We start from the raw sequence: 14,692 nt of genomic DNA on the forward strand, positions 1-14,692 counted from the left end.
GGACAGATAGGGACAGACAGAAAGGGAGAGAGATTAGAAGCACCAGTTCTTCATTGTGGCATCTTAATTGTTCATTGATTTCTCATATGTGCCTTCATGGAGTGGGGGGGAAGGGTATAGCTACAGCAGAGACCTCTTGCTCAAGCTAGCAACCTTTGGACTCAAGCCAGTGACCCCCTGTGCTCAAGATGGTGAGCCTGTGCTTAAGTCAAATGAGCCCGCGCTCAAGCTGATGACCTTGGGGTTTTGCTCAAACCAGATGAGCCCGCGCTCAAGCTGGTGACCTCGAGGTCTCGAACCTGGGTCCTCTGAATCCCAGTCTGACGCTCTATCCACTGCGCCACCTCCTGGTCAGGTTGACCTTGGGGTTTTGTACCTGGGTCCTCTGTGTCCCAGCCTGACGCTCTATCTACTGCATCACCACTTGGTCAGGCTCCATAGTAAGTTTTGATGAACCAGTAACAGGTTTGGGAACCTCTGGTTGGGATTAATTTTTTTTTTTTTTTAATTCAGTGAAAGGAGGGGAGGCAGAGACAGACTCCCGCATGCAGCCTGATTAGGTTCCACCCGACAAGCCCACTAGGGAGTGATGCTCTGCCCATCTGGGGTATTGCTCTGTTGCTCAGCAACCAAGCTCTTCTTAGTGCCTGAGGCAGATGCCGTGGAGCCTTCCTCAGTGCCCAGGGCCAACTCACTAATAGAGTCATGACTGCAGGAGGGGAAGAGAGAGAGAAAGCAAGAGGGGGAGGGGTGGAGAAGCAGATGGGTGCTTCTCCTGTGTGCTGTGACTGGGAATCGAACCCTGGACATTCACATGATAGGCTGACGATCTACCACTGAACTAACTGGCCAGTGCCAGGACCAGGACCAGGACCAATTTTTGTATGTGTGTGTGTGTATTTTTCTGTAGTTGGAAACGGGGAAGCAGTCAGACAGACTCCTACATGCGCCCAACCGGGATCCACCTGGCATGCCCACCAGGGGGTGATGCTCTGCCCATCTGGGGCGTTGCTTTGTTGCAACCACAGCCATTCTAGCGCCTGAGGCAGAGGCCATAGAGCCATCCCCAGCGCCTGGGCCAACTTTGCTCCAATGGAGCCTTGGCTGCGGGAGGGGAAGAGAGAGACAGAGAGGAAGGGGGGGGTGGAGAAGCAGATGGGTGCTTCTCCTGTGTGCCCCGGCCGGGAATCGAACCCAGCACGCTAGGCCGACGCTCTACCACTGAGCCAACTGGCCAGGGCCAAGACCAATTTTTGATAGTGGAACTCAAACACAAAAAGGCACCAGCAACATAAAGTCAGAGAGGACATTTGCCTTCCTTCCTCCTTTTTCCTCCTCGTAAGTTGAGGCTTAATTCCTGACACATTTCTCCCCGGGCACTATCTAGTGTCAAAGAAGAGAATATAGTGTGTTGGGTGCCACAAAGTTGGTCACACGTTTCTAGTGAATACTACTAAACTTAATTCTGCCAACTAATAGGATAATTGCCCTTATTTTAGATACGACTAAATCTAAGTGAGTAACTTTATTTAAATTGTAGGCAATCTTATTGTGAAAACCTGTTACCAAACTGAGAGTTAAAAAATAAATTGTTGAATCACACTTTCTATGAAAGAAGTGGGCACATGACAATGTCTATATATTCTGTATAAATAAACATTATAATTGAGGATCTAGTAATAGGTTTCTTTTCATATATTAAATACTTTATTTTCTCATGTATAGGATGTACCCCTTTTCAAAAAATTTGGGGTCTAAAAACTGGGTGTGTCTTATACAGTGGTTGCACATTTTTTTTACTTGCATTTTGCGCTTGTTTTTGCGCTCATTGTTGAAGACGATTCGTCATCAGACACAGATGAGGACAAGCTAATGGATGGGAGTTTTGACAATGATGAAGAGTTGTATGAATTTTATGATGAAAAAACTTGAGTTCAGTAACTTTATGTGATACATTTTTTCCCCTTCAAGTTTCGGGCCCTAAAATTAAGGTGCGTCATCTTATACATAGTGGCATCTTATATATGGGGAAATCGGTGTAATGTAAAATGTACTCAGAATGGTGGGTGGATGAATGGGACTTATCATGTTTAGGGGTGTATGAATATGTGCGTAGTTCCTGTGACAGATGGTATTGTTGAGAAGAACAGATAGAGATTTATTTCATAGCATGATTTTTATATAGGATTACTTTTTTTTTGGTGACAGAGACAGAGAGAGACCGATACTTAGGAACAGACAGACAGGAAGGGAGAGAGATGAGAAGCGTCAGTTCTTTGTTACGGCACCTTAGTTGTTCACTGATTGCTTTCTCATATGTGCCTTGACCGGGACGCTACAGCGGAGTTAGTGACCCTTTTTTCAAGCCAGCAACCTTGGGTTCAAGCCAGTGACCCTGCGCTCAAGCTGGTGAGCCTGTGCTCAGGCTGGATCCCCACTCAAGCTGGCGACCTCGGGGTTTTGAACCTGGGTCCTTTGTGTCCCAGTACGATGCCACCACCTGGTGAGGCAGGTGTTAACTTCTAATTGCAAAAAGTTTATCTTAAATAGTGCTTGATTTAATACAGTGATTTTTTATTTAATTCCTTTTTTAAATTCTGCTTTAGAATTTCACAGAAACCTGCCTTACTGGTGTGGCTTATTATTTTTAAATAGTCTTGATCTTACAATTTAAATTTTATATTTTTTAGGAGGATAATAAAATACCTTAGGAAAGGAAATTTGGGTGGAGTGTTAAAAATTCAACCTAAAAATTCACTAAATGTCAATGAAGTGCTATTACCTTAAAATGACTTTTTTTCCCCCTTCTTTAGAATCCAGCAACTATCACAAGAATACTCCTTAGCCACTTCAATTGGGATAAAGAGAAGCTAATGGAAAGGTAAGGAACTATCATGTCAGCTTTGTACTTAAAAGTAACACAGAGAGCCCATTGACCAGAACTTAAAAGAAGCAAGTAAGGAGTTGCTTTATATTTACCAGTATGTGAACAGACCAGTGTGCAAGTAGTATCTGCTTTAATCTCTTATATTCTCCATCTGTAAATCTAGCAATAAATTTAGTGTTAAGAGAACTCAGGCTTAATGTTTCTCATTTTATTTTGGATGTCAGGTTGCAGACTCTACTTCAGTATCCTCTACATATCTATCCTTTTGAATACTAAGAACTAAAAGTAGGTTTTCAAAAACACTTGATACATTCTTGGAACACATGAATAAGATCTTTTAATTACTTAAAATTTCTTGTGCATAAACTTTTAAATGTATGTTAGGTGTGTTAATGACATTTATTCAGTAAAAACAAAATGAAGTTGCTCAGGGTATCCTGGTTACCAAAACAGCCATTTGAACTGATTTTTTTGTATCAGTGCAAGATAATGTTCCATTGGAGATTTATAAAAGATATTCTCTAAGAAAATGTTTCTGGTTCTAAAAGAAAAGACATTATTGGTACAGAGAATGATATTAACTGCTGCCATTCTTAGTGTTTTTCTCTTCCTTAGATTGGAAATTTGGAGTACTTGTTAAGGTGGTGTAGGGAACAGCCTCTATTCTCTTAGCCTTATTTTATCAGTCTAAAAATAGCAACCCTAATTTTAATTTAAAAATTACAACTAATTATTGGGAACTAAGAACCCAAATATTGTGAAAAATAACTATTTCTCATTTGATTTTAAAATTGAATTTACCTAATTTCTCACACCCTGTACCTCAACTACAATTTAATGACAATAATATTATCAATTATTGAGCCATCTGTGCCAGGCATTATTTTATTTTGTCATCTTTATAGGTTTATGGGGCTAGAAACTATTATACCCACTTAATTGATGCAGAAACTAAGACTTAGATCTTTTTTTTTTTTATTGATTTATAAGAGAAATATGGGAATGGGGGGAGAGAGGCATCATCTCGTTGTTCCACTAGTTGTTCTATATAGTTGTGCACTTGTTGGTTGTTTTTCATATGTGCCCTGACTTGTAATTGATCCCATGACTTCAGTGCTCAGAGATGATAGATTCTCTGTCCACTAAGCTACCTATCCAGGGACAGATTTAGATCTTAATAATATATTTACCTGAGTTTTGTAAAACAAGAAGTTAGCACTAAAATTCAGGTTTGTTAGACTCCAAAGCTTATGTTCTTAAACACATGCTATATATATATATATATACCATGACTCATGAAGAATAAAATCTTTATTTATTTATTTATTTTTGAATTTTTCTGAAGCTGGAAACGGGGATAGACAGACAGACTCCTGCATGCGCCCGACCGGGATCCACCCGGCACGCCCAACAGGGGCGACGCTCTGCCCACCAGGGGGCGATGCTCTGCCGCGACCAGAGCCACTCTAGCGCCTGGGGCAGAGGCCAAGGAGCCATCTTTGCTCCAATGGAGCCTTGGCTGCGGGAGGGGAAGAGAGAGACAGAGAGGAAGGAGGGGGGGTGGAGAAGCAAATGGGCGCTTCTCCTATGTGCCCTGGCTGGGATTCGAACCCGGGTACCCCGCACGCCAGGCCGACGCTCTACCGCTGAGCCAACCGGCCAGGGCCAAATCTTTATTGACTAGTGTGATTTTTTTTCAGGTTTATTTTATGGAACCTCTTTTATAAAGAGGATTTTCATTGTTTATATCTGGTATGCTTTTAATGAACTACATATACTCAGTTTTTTGTTTTTTCTTTAAGAATTTTTTCCCATTGATTTGGGGGGGAGGGAGAGAAGCGAGAAACATCAACTAATTCTATTTAGTTGTGCACTCATTGGTTGCTTCTTATACAGTGTGTCCGTAAAGTCATGGTGCACTTTTGACCGGTCACAGGAAAGCAACAGAAGATGATAGAAATGTGAAATCTGCACCAAATAAAAGGGAAACCCTCCCAGTTTCTGTAGGATGATGTGGCAGCATGTGCGTTTGCGCAGGTGATGATGTAACACCGTGTATACAGCGGAGCAGCCCATGGCCATGCAAGTCAAGATGTAGACAGTACAGAGGAAAGTTCAATGAGTTCTGTGGCTCGCTAAATTCGAATCCGTGACCAAAGTGCAACGTGAATATCGGCGCGTTTATAACGAAGTGCCACCACATAGGAATAACATTACTTGGTGGGATAAGCAGTTGAAGGAAACTAGCAGTTTGGTGGAGAAACCCTGTTCTGGTAGGCCATCAGTCAGTGACGAGCCTGTAGAGGCTATACGGGATAGCTACCTAAGGAGCCCTAAAAAATCTGTGCATGAGCCCACATCAATCTGCACTGAATAAGTATGAAACTGGGAGAGTTTTCTTTTTATTTGGTGCAGATTTCACTTTTTTTTTTCTTCCTTAACTGAAGTTGGAAACGGGGAGGCAGTCAGACAGACTCCTGCATGTACCCGACCAGGATCCACCTGGCATGCCCACCAGGGGGCGATGCTCTGCCCATCTGGGGCGTCGCTCCGTTGCAACCAGAGCCACTCTAGCGCCTGAGGCAGAGGCCACAGAGCCATCCTCAGCGCTCGGGCCAACTTTGCTCCAATGGAGCCTTGGCTGTGGGAGGGGAAGAGAGAGACAGAGAGGAAGGAGAGGGGGAGGGGTGGAGAAGCAGATGGGCGCTTCTCCTGTGTGCCCTGGCCGGGAATCGAACCTGGACTCCTGCACGCCAGGCCGACGCTCTACCACTGAGCCAACATGCCAGGGCCCAGATTTCACATTTCTATCATCTTTTGTTGCTTTCCTGCGACCAGTCAAAAGTGCACCATGACTTTATGGACACACTGTATGTGCTTTGACTGGGGATTGAACCTCAGTGTGCAGGGATGAGGTTCTTCACTGGACCACCCGGCCAGGGCCTAGTTTGTTTCTTGTTAATTGTCTTCCTCTAAAGATATTTCAGATTGTGCTTAAATGTGGTAAGTATTATAAAGTTGGTGGCTTCTGTGAAACTTCTGTGTATGAAGTTTCTTCTCTGGGTTAATTTCAACTTTTTTCTTTTCATCTGAAGATGTTATTGGGTACTTAGAAATCTTTAGTGTTTTTAAAATCAGTACACACTGTTTTTGTCACATTTAATGAGTTTAAATTAAATCTTTTGTTGACTATATCACTGACACATTTTATTTTATGATTACTTATATGTTTAGGTTAACTACTGCTATTGTTAAGTTGTGCTTTATATTTACCATGGCTTTTCTTGGGTTATTTTGTTGCCTTTTTCCACCCCAATAATTTTAAAGTTATGTATTTTATTGTAGTGGTAGTGTTGTTAGTGACCATCCATAATCCATACCTAAAGCTATAAGTTTGTAACAATATTTGATTACACTATTCCTATTTATGCCTTGCACAAGAAAAAATTGTAGGGTACTTTTCTTCTCTATTCTTTTATCCTCTCAGCTTGATCGATTGGTATTTAAATCTTTCATTTGATGTTAAGTATCTTTACTCAATATGTTTTTTCTTCTAATTTGTTTCTTGCATCCCACTATTTTCTCCAAATTTACCTTTTATCTTAGAGTATATTGTTTAGTCATTTAAGTCAAGGTTCGTATGTGATTAGTTTTTTGTGTGCTTTAAGAGAAATCCTTACTATTTTGAGATTTGGGGGTGAGTTTTGAAAACATAGCCATTGGGTCCTTTGATTCTGTGAAGCATGTTTTTGGTTTGGGGAAATTCTTAGCTGTTCTGACGAGACGAGATCGGGCGCGTTCAGGGTGGTATGGCCGTAGACCTTAGCTGTTCTTTCTTCAGTATTACCTCCTCTTCATTCTTTTAATATACTGCTCACAAAAATTAGGGGTATTTCAGCCTTACCAGGCGGTGGTGCAGTGGATAGAGCATCGGACTGGGGTTGGACTGGGACGTGGAGGACCCAGGTTTGAAACCCATAGGTTGCCAGCTTGAGCCCAAGGTCACTGGCTTGAGCAAGGGGTCACTTGGTCTGCTGTAGCCCCCCCCCCCCCATCAAGGCACATGTGAGAAAGCAATTAATGAACAACTAAAGTGCCGCAATGAAGAATTGATGCTTCTAATCTCTCTCCCTTCCTGTTTGTCCCTTTTTGTTCCTCTCACTGTCTCTTTCACAAAAACAAAACAAAAATTGAGGGTATTTCAAAGTGAATATGAAGCGATATAATATCCCATAATTTTTGTGAGCAGTATACTTTCAGGACTCAGCATCATTCACATATTGAGACTACTAGATCTCTTTCAAATCTAATTCTTTCTTTCCTTCTTTCTTTCTCTCCTTCTTTTCTCTCTCTCTCTCTCTCTCTCTCCCCACCCTTTCCTCTCTCCTTTTCTCCCTCCCTCCCTTCTTTCTTGTCTTTCTTTTTAATTTATTGGGTTAATAATATTATATAGATTGCAAGTGTAAATTTCTGATACATGACCTGTATATGGCATTTTGCACCTACCACTCAAAGTCAGGTCATTTTCCGTCACCATATATTTGGCTCCTTTCACGCTTTACTATCTCCCCACCCTCTTCTCTCTGGTGACCACTATACTGTTGTCTGTGTCTGTTAGTTTCAGTTTTATATCCTACATATGAGTGAAATCATATGGTTCTTAGCTTTTTCTGATTGACTTATTTTGATAAGCATAATATTCTCAAGGTTCATACATGTTGTTGCAGTATTTTCTCTTTTCTATGGCTGAGTAGTATGCCATTGTATATATGTACCACATCTTCTTTCTCCGATCCTCAATAAAAGAACACTTGGGTTGCCTCCATGAAGAAATGGCCACAATGAACAATGCTGCAATGAACATCAGGGGTGCATATTACTGCAAACAAATGTTTTTGAGTTTTTTGGGTAGGTTCCTGGAAGAGGGATTGCTGGGTCATATGGTAACTCTATTAATATTTTGAAGAATTTCCATACTGTCTCCCATAATGTCTGTACCAGTTTACATTCTCATCAGCAGTGAATGAGGGTTTCTTTTTCTCCACAACCTCTCCAACACTTGTTATTACCTATCTTGTTGATAACAGCCATTCTAACAGGTGTGAGCTGGTGTCTCATTGTAGTTTTGAATTTTACTGCTCACAAAAATTAGAGGTTAGGCCCTGGCCGGTTGGCTCAGTGGTAGAGCGTTGGCCTGGCGTGCAGAAGTCCCGGGTTCGATTCCTGGCCAGGGCACACAGGAGAAGTGCCCATCTGCTTCTCCACCCCTCCCCCTCTCCTTCCTCTCTGTCTCTCTCTTCCCCTCCCGCTGGGGATGGCTCCTTGGCCTCTGCCCCAGGCGCTGGAGTGGCTCTGGTCGCGACAGAGCGACGCCCCGGAGGGGCAGAGCATCGCCCCCTGGTGGGCAAAGCGTTCTGATGGGCGTGCCGGGTGGATCCCGGTCGGGCGCATGCGGGAGTCTGTCTGACTGTCTCTCCCCGTTTCCAGCTTCGGAAAAATACAAAAAAAAAAAAAAAATTAGAGGTTATTTTATCGCTTCATATTCATTTTGAAATATCCTCTAATTTATATTTCCCTAACAGCTAGTGAAGTTGAGTCTCTTTTAATATATCGGTTGACTATTTGTATGTCTTCTTGGGAGTAGTGTCTGTTTAGATCCTCTGCTCATTTTTTAATTGGAATATGATTGTTTGGTGTTTAGTTGTCTGAGTTCTTTAAATATTTTGGATATTAACTTATTGTCAGAGCTGTTTGCACATATCATCTGCCATTCGGTTGGCTACCTTTTTGTTTGGTTGGCAGTTTTTTTTGCTGTGTAGAAGCTTTTAGTTTGATATAGTCCCATTTATTTATTTTTGCCTTTACTTCCCTTGCCTTTGGGGTCAAATTCATAAAATATTCTCTAAGCAAGAGCCGTAAGTTTAGTACTTATGTTTTTTTCTATGTAATTTATTGTTTCAGATATTGTATTTATGGCTTTGATCCATTTTGAATTTTTGTAAGTGGGGACAGACTAGAGTTCAGTTTCATTCTTTTGCATGTGGCTTTCTGATTTTTCTAGCACCATTTATTGAAGAGGCTTTCTTTACTCCATTGTATGTTTTTAGCTCCTTTGTCCAAAATTACTTGCCCATATATATGTGGTTTTATTTCTGGGCTCTCAGTTATGTTCCATTGGTCTGTTTTTCTGCCAATACCCTGTTTTGTTTTTTTGTTCTTCTTTGGTTTTTTTTTTAAGGGTTAAAGACTTTATTTATTCATTTTGGAGAGGAGAGCAAGAAAGAAAGAGGCGGGGGGAGCAGGAAGCATCAACTTCCATATGTGCCTTGACCAGGCAAGCCCAGGGTTTTGAACTGGCAACATCAGTGCTCCAGGTCGACTCTTTATCCACTGCGCCACCACAGGTCAGGCAATACCCTGTTGTTTTAATTATCATTGTTCTGTAGTATCATCATTGTTCTGTAGTATTATTTGCAGTCAGGTAGTGTGATACCTTTGGCTTCATTTTTTTTTTTTTAACTGAGAATTGTTTTGAACAGGTCTTTTGTGGTTCCATACAAATCTGATGATTTTTTGGTTCTATTTTTTTTTTTAATGTCATTGGTATTTTGTTTGGCATTGCATTAAGTTTGTATATTGCTTTGGGTAATAAGGATATTTTTTAACTGTTGATTTTTTATTTATTTTTTTGTCCATGAACATGGAGTATTTTTTCATTTCATTTTGTCTTTAATCTCTTTTAATAATTCTTTGTTGTTTCAGTTATACAGATCCTTCACATACTTTGTCAAGTTTATTCTTAGGTATTTTATTTTGTTGCAATTGCAAAAAAAAATTTAAAAAAAATTTTAAATTTCTTTTTCTGAAGTTTTATATGTTTAATATATGGGAATGCAGTGCATTTTGTATCCTGCAACTTTACTGTATTTGTTTCTTGTTTCTAATAGTGTTTTGGTGGTGTCTAGAGTTTTCCATATAAAGAATCACGTCATTTGCAAAAAGTGATACTTTTACTACTTCGTTTCTACTTTGAATGTGTTTTATTTCTTCCTCTTTTCTGATTGCTCTGGCCAGGACTTCCAGAACTATGTTGAGTAAGAGTGGTAAGAGTGGGCATCCTTGTCTTGTTACTGATTTTAGACAAAAAACTTTCAGTTTTTCACCATTCACTATGATATTGGCTGAGGGTTTATCATGTATGGCCTTTATTATGTTGTACTTTCATTCTATAACTATTTTATCAAGTATTTTAATCACAAATGAATGTTGTGTTTTTTAAAATGCTTTTTTGCATGTATTTTTAAGATTGTATGATTCTTATCCTTTGTTAATCTGGTGTGTTAACATTCAATTTTTTGGAAGAGTTTGAGAAGGATAGGTATAAAATCTTTGAAAATTTGGTAGACATCACTAGTGGAGCCATCTGGTCCTGGACTTTATTTTGGGAAAGGTTTTGGGTACTTGTTTCAATTTATTCCTCCCAGTTGATCGGTCTATTTTGATTTTTAAATTTTTCATGAGTCAGTCCAGAAAGGTTATATATTTCTAGGTACTTACCCATTTCTTCTAGGTTATTGAATTTGGTGGCATATAGTCTCTCTAATGTGAATGATGGCCTTGGCTGAAATGATGTATAGGCATAGGTTCATTGATTGTGTCAAATGTGCCACTCAGGAGATGTGGATGGATAGTGAAGGAGGTTGTGTACACATGGCAGCCAGGGATATATGGGAATGCTGTACTTTCTGCTATTTTGCTGTGAACTTAAAACTGTTCTTAAAAAATGATTACGTATTTTGGAAAACGGGAAATAAACTGTTGGCAAATGTGATGGGAGAGTAAGGGGAAAAGGCGCAAATAAACAATATTGGGGAAATGCATGCTATGGATAAGAAAAATATTTCAAAATTATAAATGAATACTGTGTATCACTTTTACCAATACATTTGAAAGTTTAGAAATGTAAATTATCTAAACCCTCCCACCCCATTCACATGAAGAAGTAGAAAAATAGCCACGGAAAAATGTAAATATACTAAAAGGTATATCCCTCTCCTTCCCAAAAGAACACAAGAATATTTTAAGGGCAAGTTATATCTAATAAACTTTCAAGGGACTGCCAGTCCTATTGAAAGTTATTTTAGAATATATATATAGAAAAGGGTAGGACAAAAGCATAAGAAAACTTTTATTATGAACATAGCTGTTGAATTCATAAATAAAATACTTAATTGAATTGAATGAATTTATAGCCTCTTAGGATTTCTTCTAGGAATGGAAGTACAGGTCATCACAGGGGGAAAAACCTCATGTAGAACAGGTTAATGAAAGAGAAACCAAATAGTAATCATAATAAATGCCAATAATGCATTTAATAATATTGTGCATTTAACCATGATTTAGAAAAAACAACTTTTTACTAAACTAAAAGGGTAATTTTTCAGCTGAATAAAGGGTATCAACTAATAATCTACAGCAAACTTATACTTATCGTTGAAACATTAGTAGCATGCCCATTAAAATCACAAGTGGTATAAAAATTAGAAAGGAGGAGAAATTTTATGTAGACAATGTAATTATCTACCTAGGGAACCCAAGAGAATCAACTGATAAACTGTTAAAGTGAGAACCTTAAAAAAAGTACCAATGCCCAGACCTCTTAATACTGTTGGAAAATGAAAAGAAACTCCAAATGAAAGGAGCCTTAGGTTTAGTGACACTGTGCCTCTCCCAGTTCTTGAGTATAGAAATGAAGGATAATGAATGTATAAAAATAAAATAAAGTATAGAAATCTTGTAAATATTTAGAATCCTAGGAATTGGATTCTAAAGGAAAAGGAAAAGGTAGACAATATGGTCAATAATTTTCATTACATAACATTTAAAAAAATTGCTTCTTTCCAGTTGGTTAATGCAGAATGTGTTTAATCACTTCTATTTATTATTTTTTGTCATTCTTAAAAGGTAAATCTTACTGAGTCACAGTTGTGAAGTATATATTTTGCTTTTTGTCCTGTCCCTCTCTACTCTCTTTTCTCGTTTCCATATTCCAGGCATATCAATGTATGTTTCTTTTATTTTATTCATTAGTGAGCCATAGTCCTTCTGGAGGAGGAGCTCCTGGTCCAGTGAGGGCAATAGAGGTATAAATAAATTCCTGCCTATGGTTCCTCTTATTTGCCCTCAAATTTCTAGTCCACAGTTTAAGCAAATTTGTCCTGACCCTAAATATATGAGTGACATTATTATTATTATTATTATTTAAATATTTCTGAAGTGAGAAACTGCTAGGCAGAGAGATGGACTCCCGCATGCGCCTTCTAGAAATTTTATGGTTTGAGATTTTATGGCTAAGATGGATCATAGGTGGTCTGTGATTTATCTCAGTGCTTTTAGGGTTCACATCTATAGTTTGGAGTTTTACATTTAGGTTTATGATCCATCTCAAATTAATTTTTGTGTACATAGCGAGGTTTATTTGACTATGAATATTCAGTTGTTCCAGCAACATTTGTTTAAAAAAAGTTTCCTTCACCCATTAAGTTGATTAGCATCTTGGTTGAAAATCAGTTGACCATATGTGTTTATAGTTATTTCTAGACTGTACTCTGTTACCCTGCTCAGCTAGAACTGAGCAGTTAGGGTTTCTTCTATCATGAAGGACTACTTGTGCACGTTTGAAGATTGGTTCATTTAGGTTTCTTTATGTCCTCAGCTTTTTTTAAAGTTTATTTATTGATTTTAGAGATAGAGGAGATAGGGGGAGAGACAGGAACATAGATCTGTTTCTATATGTGCCCTGACTGAGGATCAAACTGGCAACATCTGTTTTGAAATGATGCACTAGCCAGCTGAGCTGTCTTACCAGGGCTATTCTCAACTTTCTAATGAGTCAAAAGTATTTTTTATTTTACCTGACCAGGCGGTGGCGCAGTAGATAGAGCATCAGCCTGGGAAGATGAGGACTCAGGTTTAAAACCCCTCTTGGCTCATCCGGCTTGAGCATGGGCTCACCAGCTTGAGTGTGGGATCATAGACATGACCCCGTGGTTTCTGGCTTGAGCCCAAAGGTCACTGGCTTGAGCAAGGGGTCACTCACTCTGCTGTAGCCCCCAGTCAAGGTACGTATGAGAAAGCAATCAATGAACAACTGAGGTGCCACAACAAAGAATCCTGCATGCACCCGACCAGGATCCAACCGGCAAACCCACTCGGGGGCAATGCTCTGCCCATCTGGGATGTTGCTCCGTTGCAGTCAGAGCCATTCTGGCGCCTGAGGCAGAGGCCATGGAACCATCCTCAGTGCCTGGGACAGCTTTGCTCCAATGGAGCCTTGGCTGCAGGAGGGGAAGAGAGAGAGGGGGGAAGGGTGGAGAAGCAGATGGGCGCTTCCACTGTGTGCCCTGGCTGGGAATCGAACCCGAGACTTCCACATGCCAGGCCAACACTCTAGCACTGAGCCAACCGGCCAGGGCCAGACTTATTATAATAATAAGTTTTTGCGTGACCTGTGTTGGTGCAGTGGATATAGTATCGACCTGGAACACTGAGGTCGCCAGTTCAAAACCCTGGGCTTGCCCAGTCAAGGCACATATGGGAGTTGATGCTTCCTGCTCCTTCCATCTTTCCTCTCTCTCTCTCTCTCTCTCTCTCTCTCTCTCTCTCTCTCTCTTTCTCTCTCTCTCCTCTCTAAAATGAATAAATAAAATCTTTTTAAAAAAGTTTTGATGAAGATAGGTGGAGGAAGGGCTGGTGGAAGAGATTATTTGAACTTTTTGGCCTCTTTTTATCTCTCATAGCAGCTTTCCAGACCTTTGCCATTTTTGTTCTTACCCAGTCTTCTGCATTTTTACTCTCAGATTAATTTCTCTTCTGTATTTCACATTAAATAGAGTTTTCTTGGCCCTGGCTGGTTGGCTCAATGGTAGAGCGTCGGCCTGGCGTATGGAAGTCCCGGGTTCGATTCCCGGCCAGGGCACACAGGAGAAGCGCCCATCTGCTTCTCCACCCCTCCCCCTCTTCTTCCTCTCTGTGTCTCTCTTCCCCTCCCGCAGCCAAGGCTCCATTGGAGCAAAGATGGCCTGGACGCTGGGGATGGCTCCATGGCCTCTGCCTCAGGCACTAGAATGGCTCTGGTCGCAACAGAGCAACGCCCCGAATGGGCAGAGCATCGCCCCCTGGTGGTCGTGCCGGGTGGATCCTGGTCCGGTGCACGTGGGAGTCTGTCTGACTGCCTCCCGTTTCCAGCTTCAGAAAAATACAAAAAAATAAATAAATAAATAAAAAATAGAGTTTTCTTTACTTCTCAGATTCTTCCTGTGCCCCTTTAGATGAAGCAAAATAGCAAATCAGAAGATCAGAAATGCAGCAGTGACTACAGCTGGCTTTTTACTTTTTATAGCCAGTATTTCCATCTGGGCTTTGATACTGCCATAATTTTTGTTGGGTATTGCTTTAGTTTTTTCATCTGTCGTATCTTCAACCTTTTTTGGTACATCAATCAAGATTTTTAGTTTTAAACAAATTTTATGGGGTTAAGGGTAAAACGCATTACAGAGAATCAGCCATAGGCTGTGTGGCTGGGAAAATGCTAAAATCACAGTGTCAAACTATTTTAGTGGAAGCACTGTTGCTGCTGCCATTGGGCATAGGCAGTCCAATGGCACAGGCATTGGCACATGGCACCATTGCAGCCTCTGAAAACTGGACACCTCCTTACCCCTTTGGTAGAATGAATTTCTCACTGAACCTTCTTCAAAGTACTGTGCTTCTCATGAACTGTAGGTCACCCTGCTCCTGCTAGGC

General features: G+C 40.4%; 1 protein-coding gene across 2 annotated transcripts in view; it reads left to right on the plus strand.

Moving 5' to 3' along the window:
- Positions 1 to 14,692, plus strand: part of ARIH1 (ariadne RBR E3 ubiquitin protein ligase 1) — a 132,058-nt gene that overhangs the window by 51,951 nt on the left and 65,415 nt on the right. Inside the window, exon 2 of one of the 2 annotated variants that reach the window (XM_066388539.1) lies at positions 2,814 to 2,881. The exons of the other annotated variant lie outside the window; for it this stretch is intronic. Coding sequence (XP_066244636.1) covers positions 2,814 to 2,881 — 68 coding nt within the window. The remainder of the gene's footprint in view (positions 1 to 2,813; positions 2,882 to 14,692) is intronic. 2 annotated transcript variants of the gene reach the window in all.

This window comes from Saccopteryx leptura, chromosome 6 (assembly GCF_036850995.1).
Source record: "Saccopteryx leptura isolate mSacLep1 chromosome 6, mSacLep1_pri_phased_curated, whole genome shotgun sequence".
In the NCBI taxonomy this organism is placed as follows: Eukaryota; Metazoa; Chordata; class Mammalia; order Chiroptera; family Emballonuridae; genus Saccopteryx; species Saccopteryx leptura.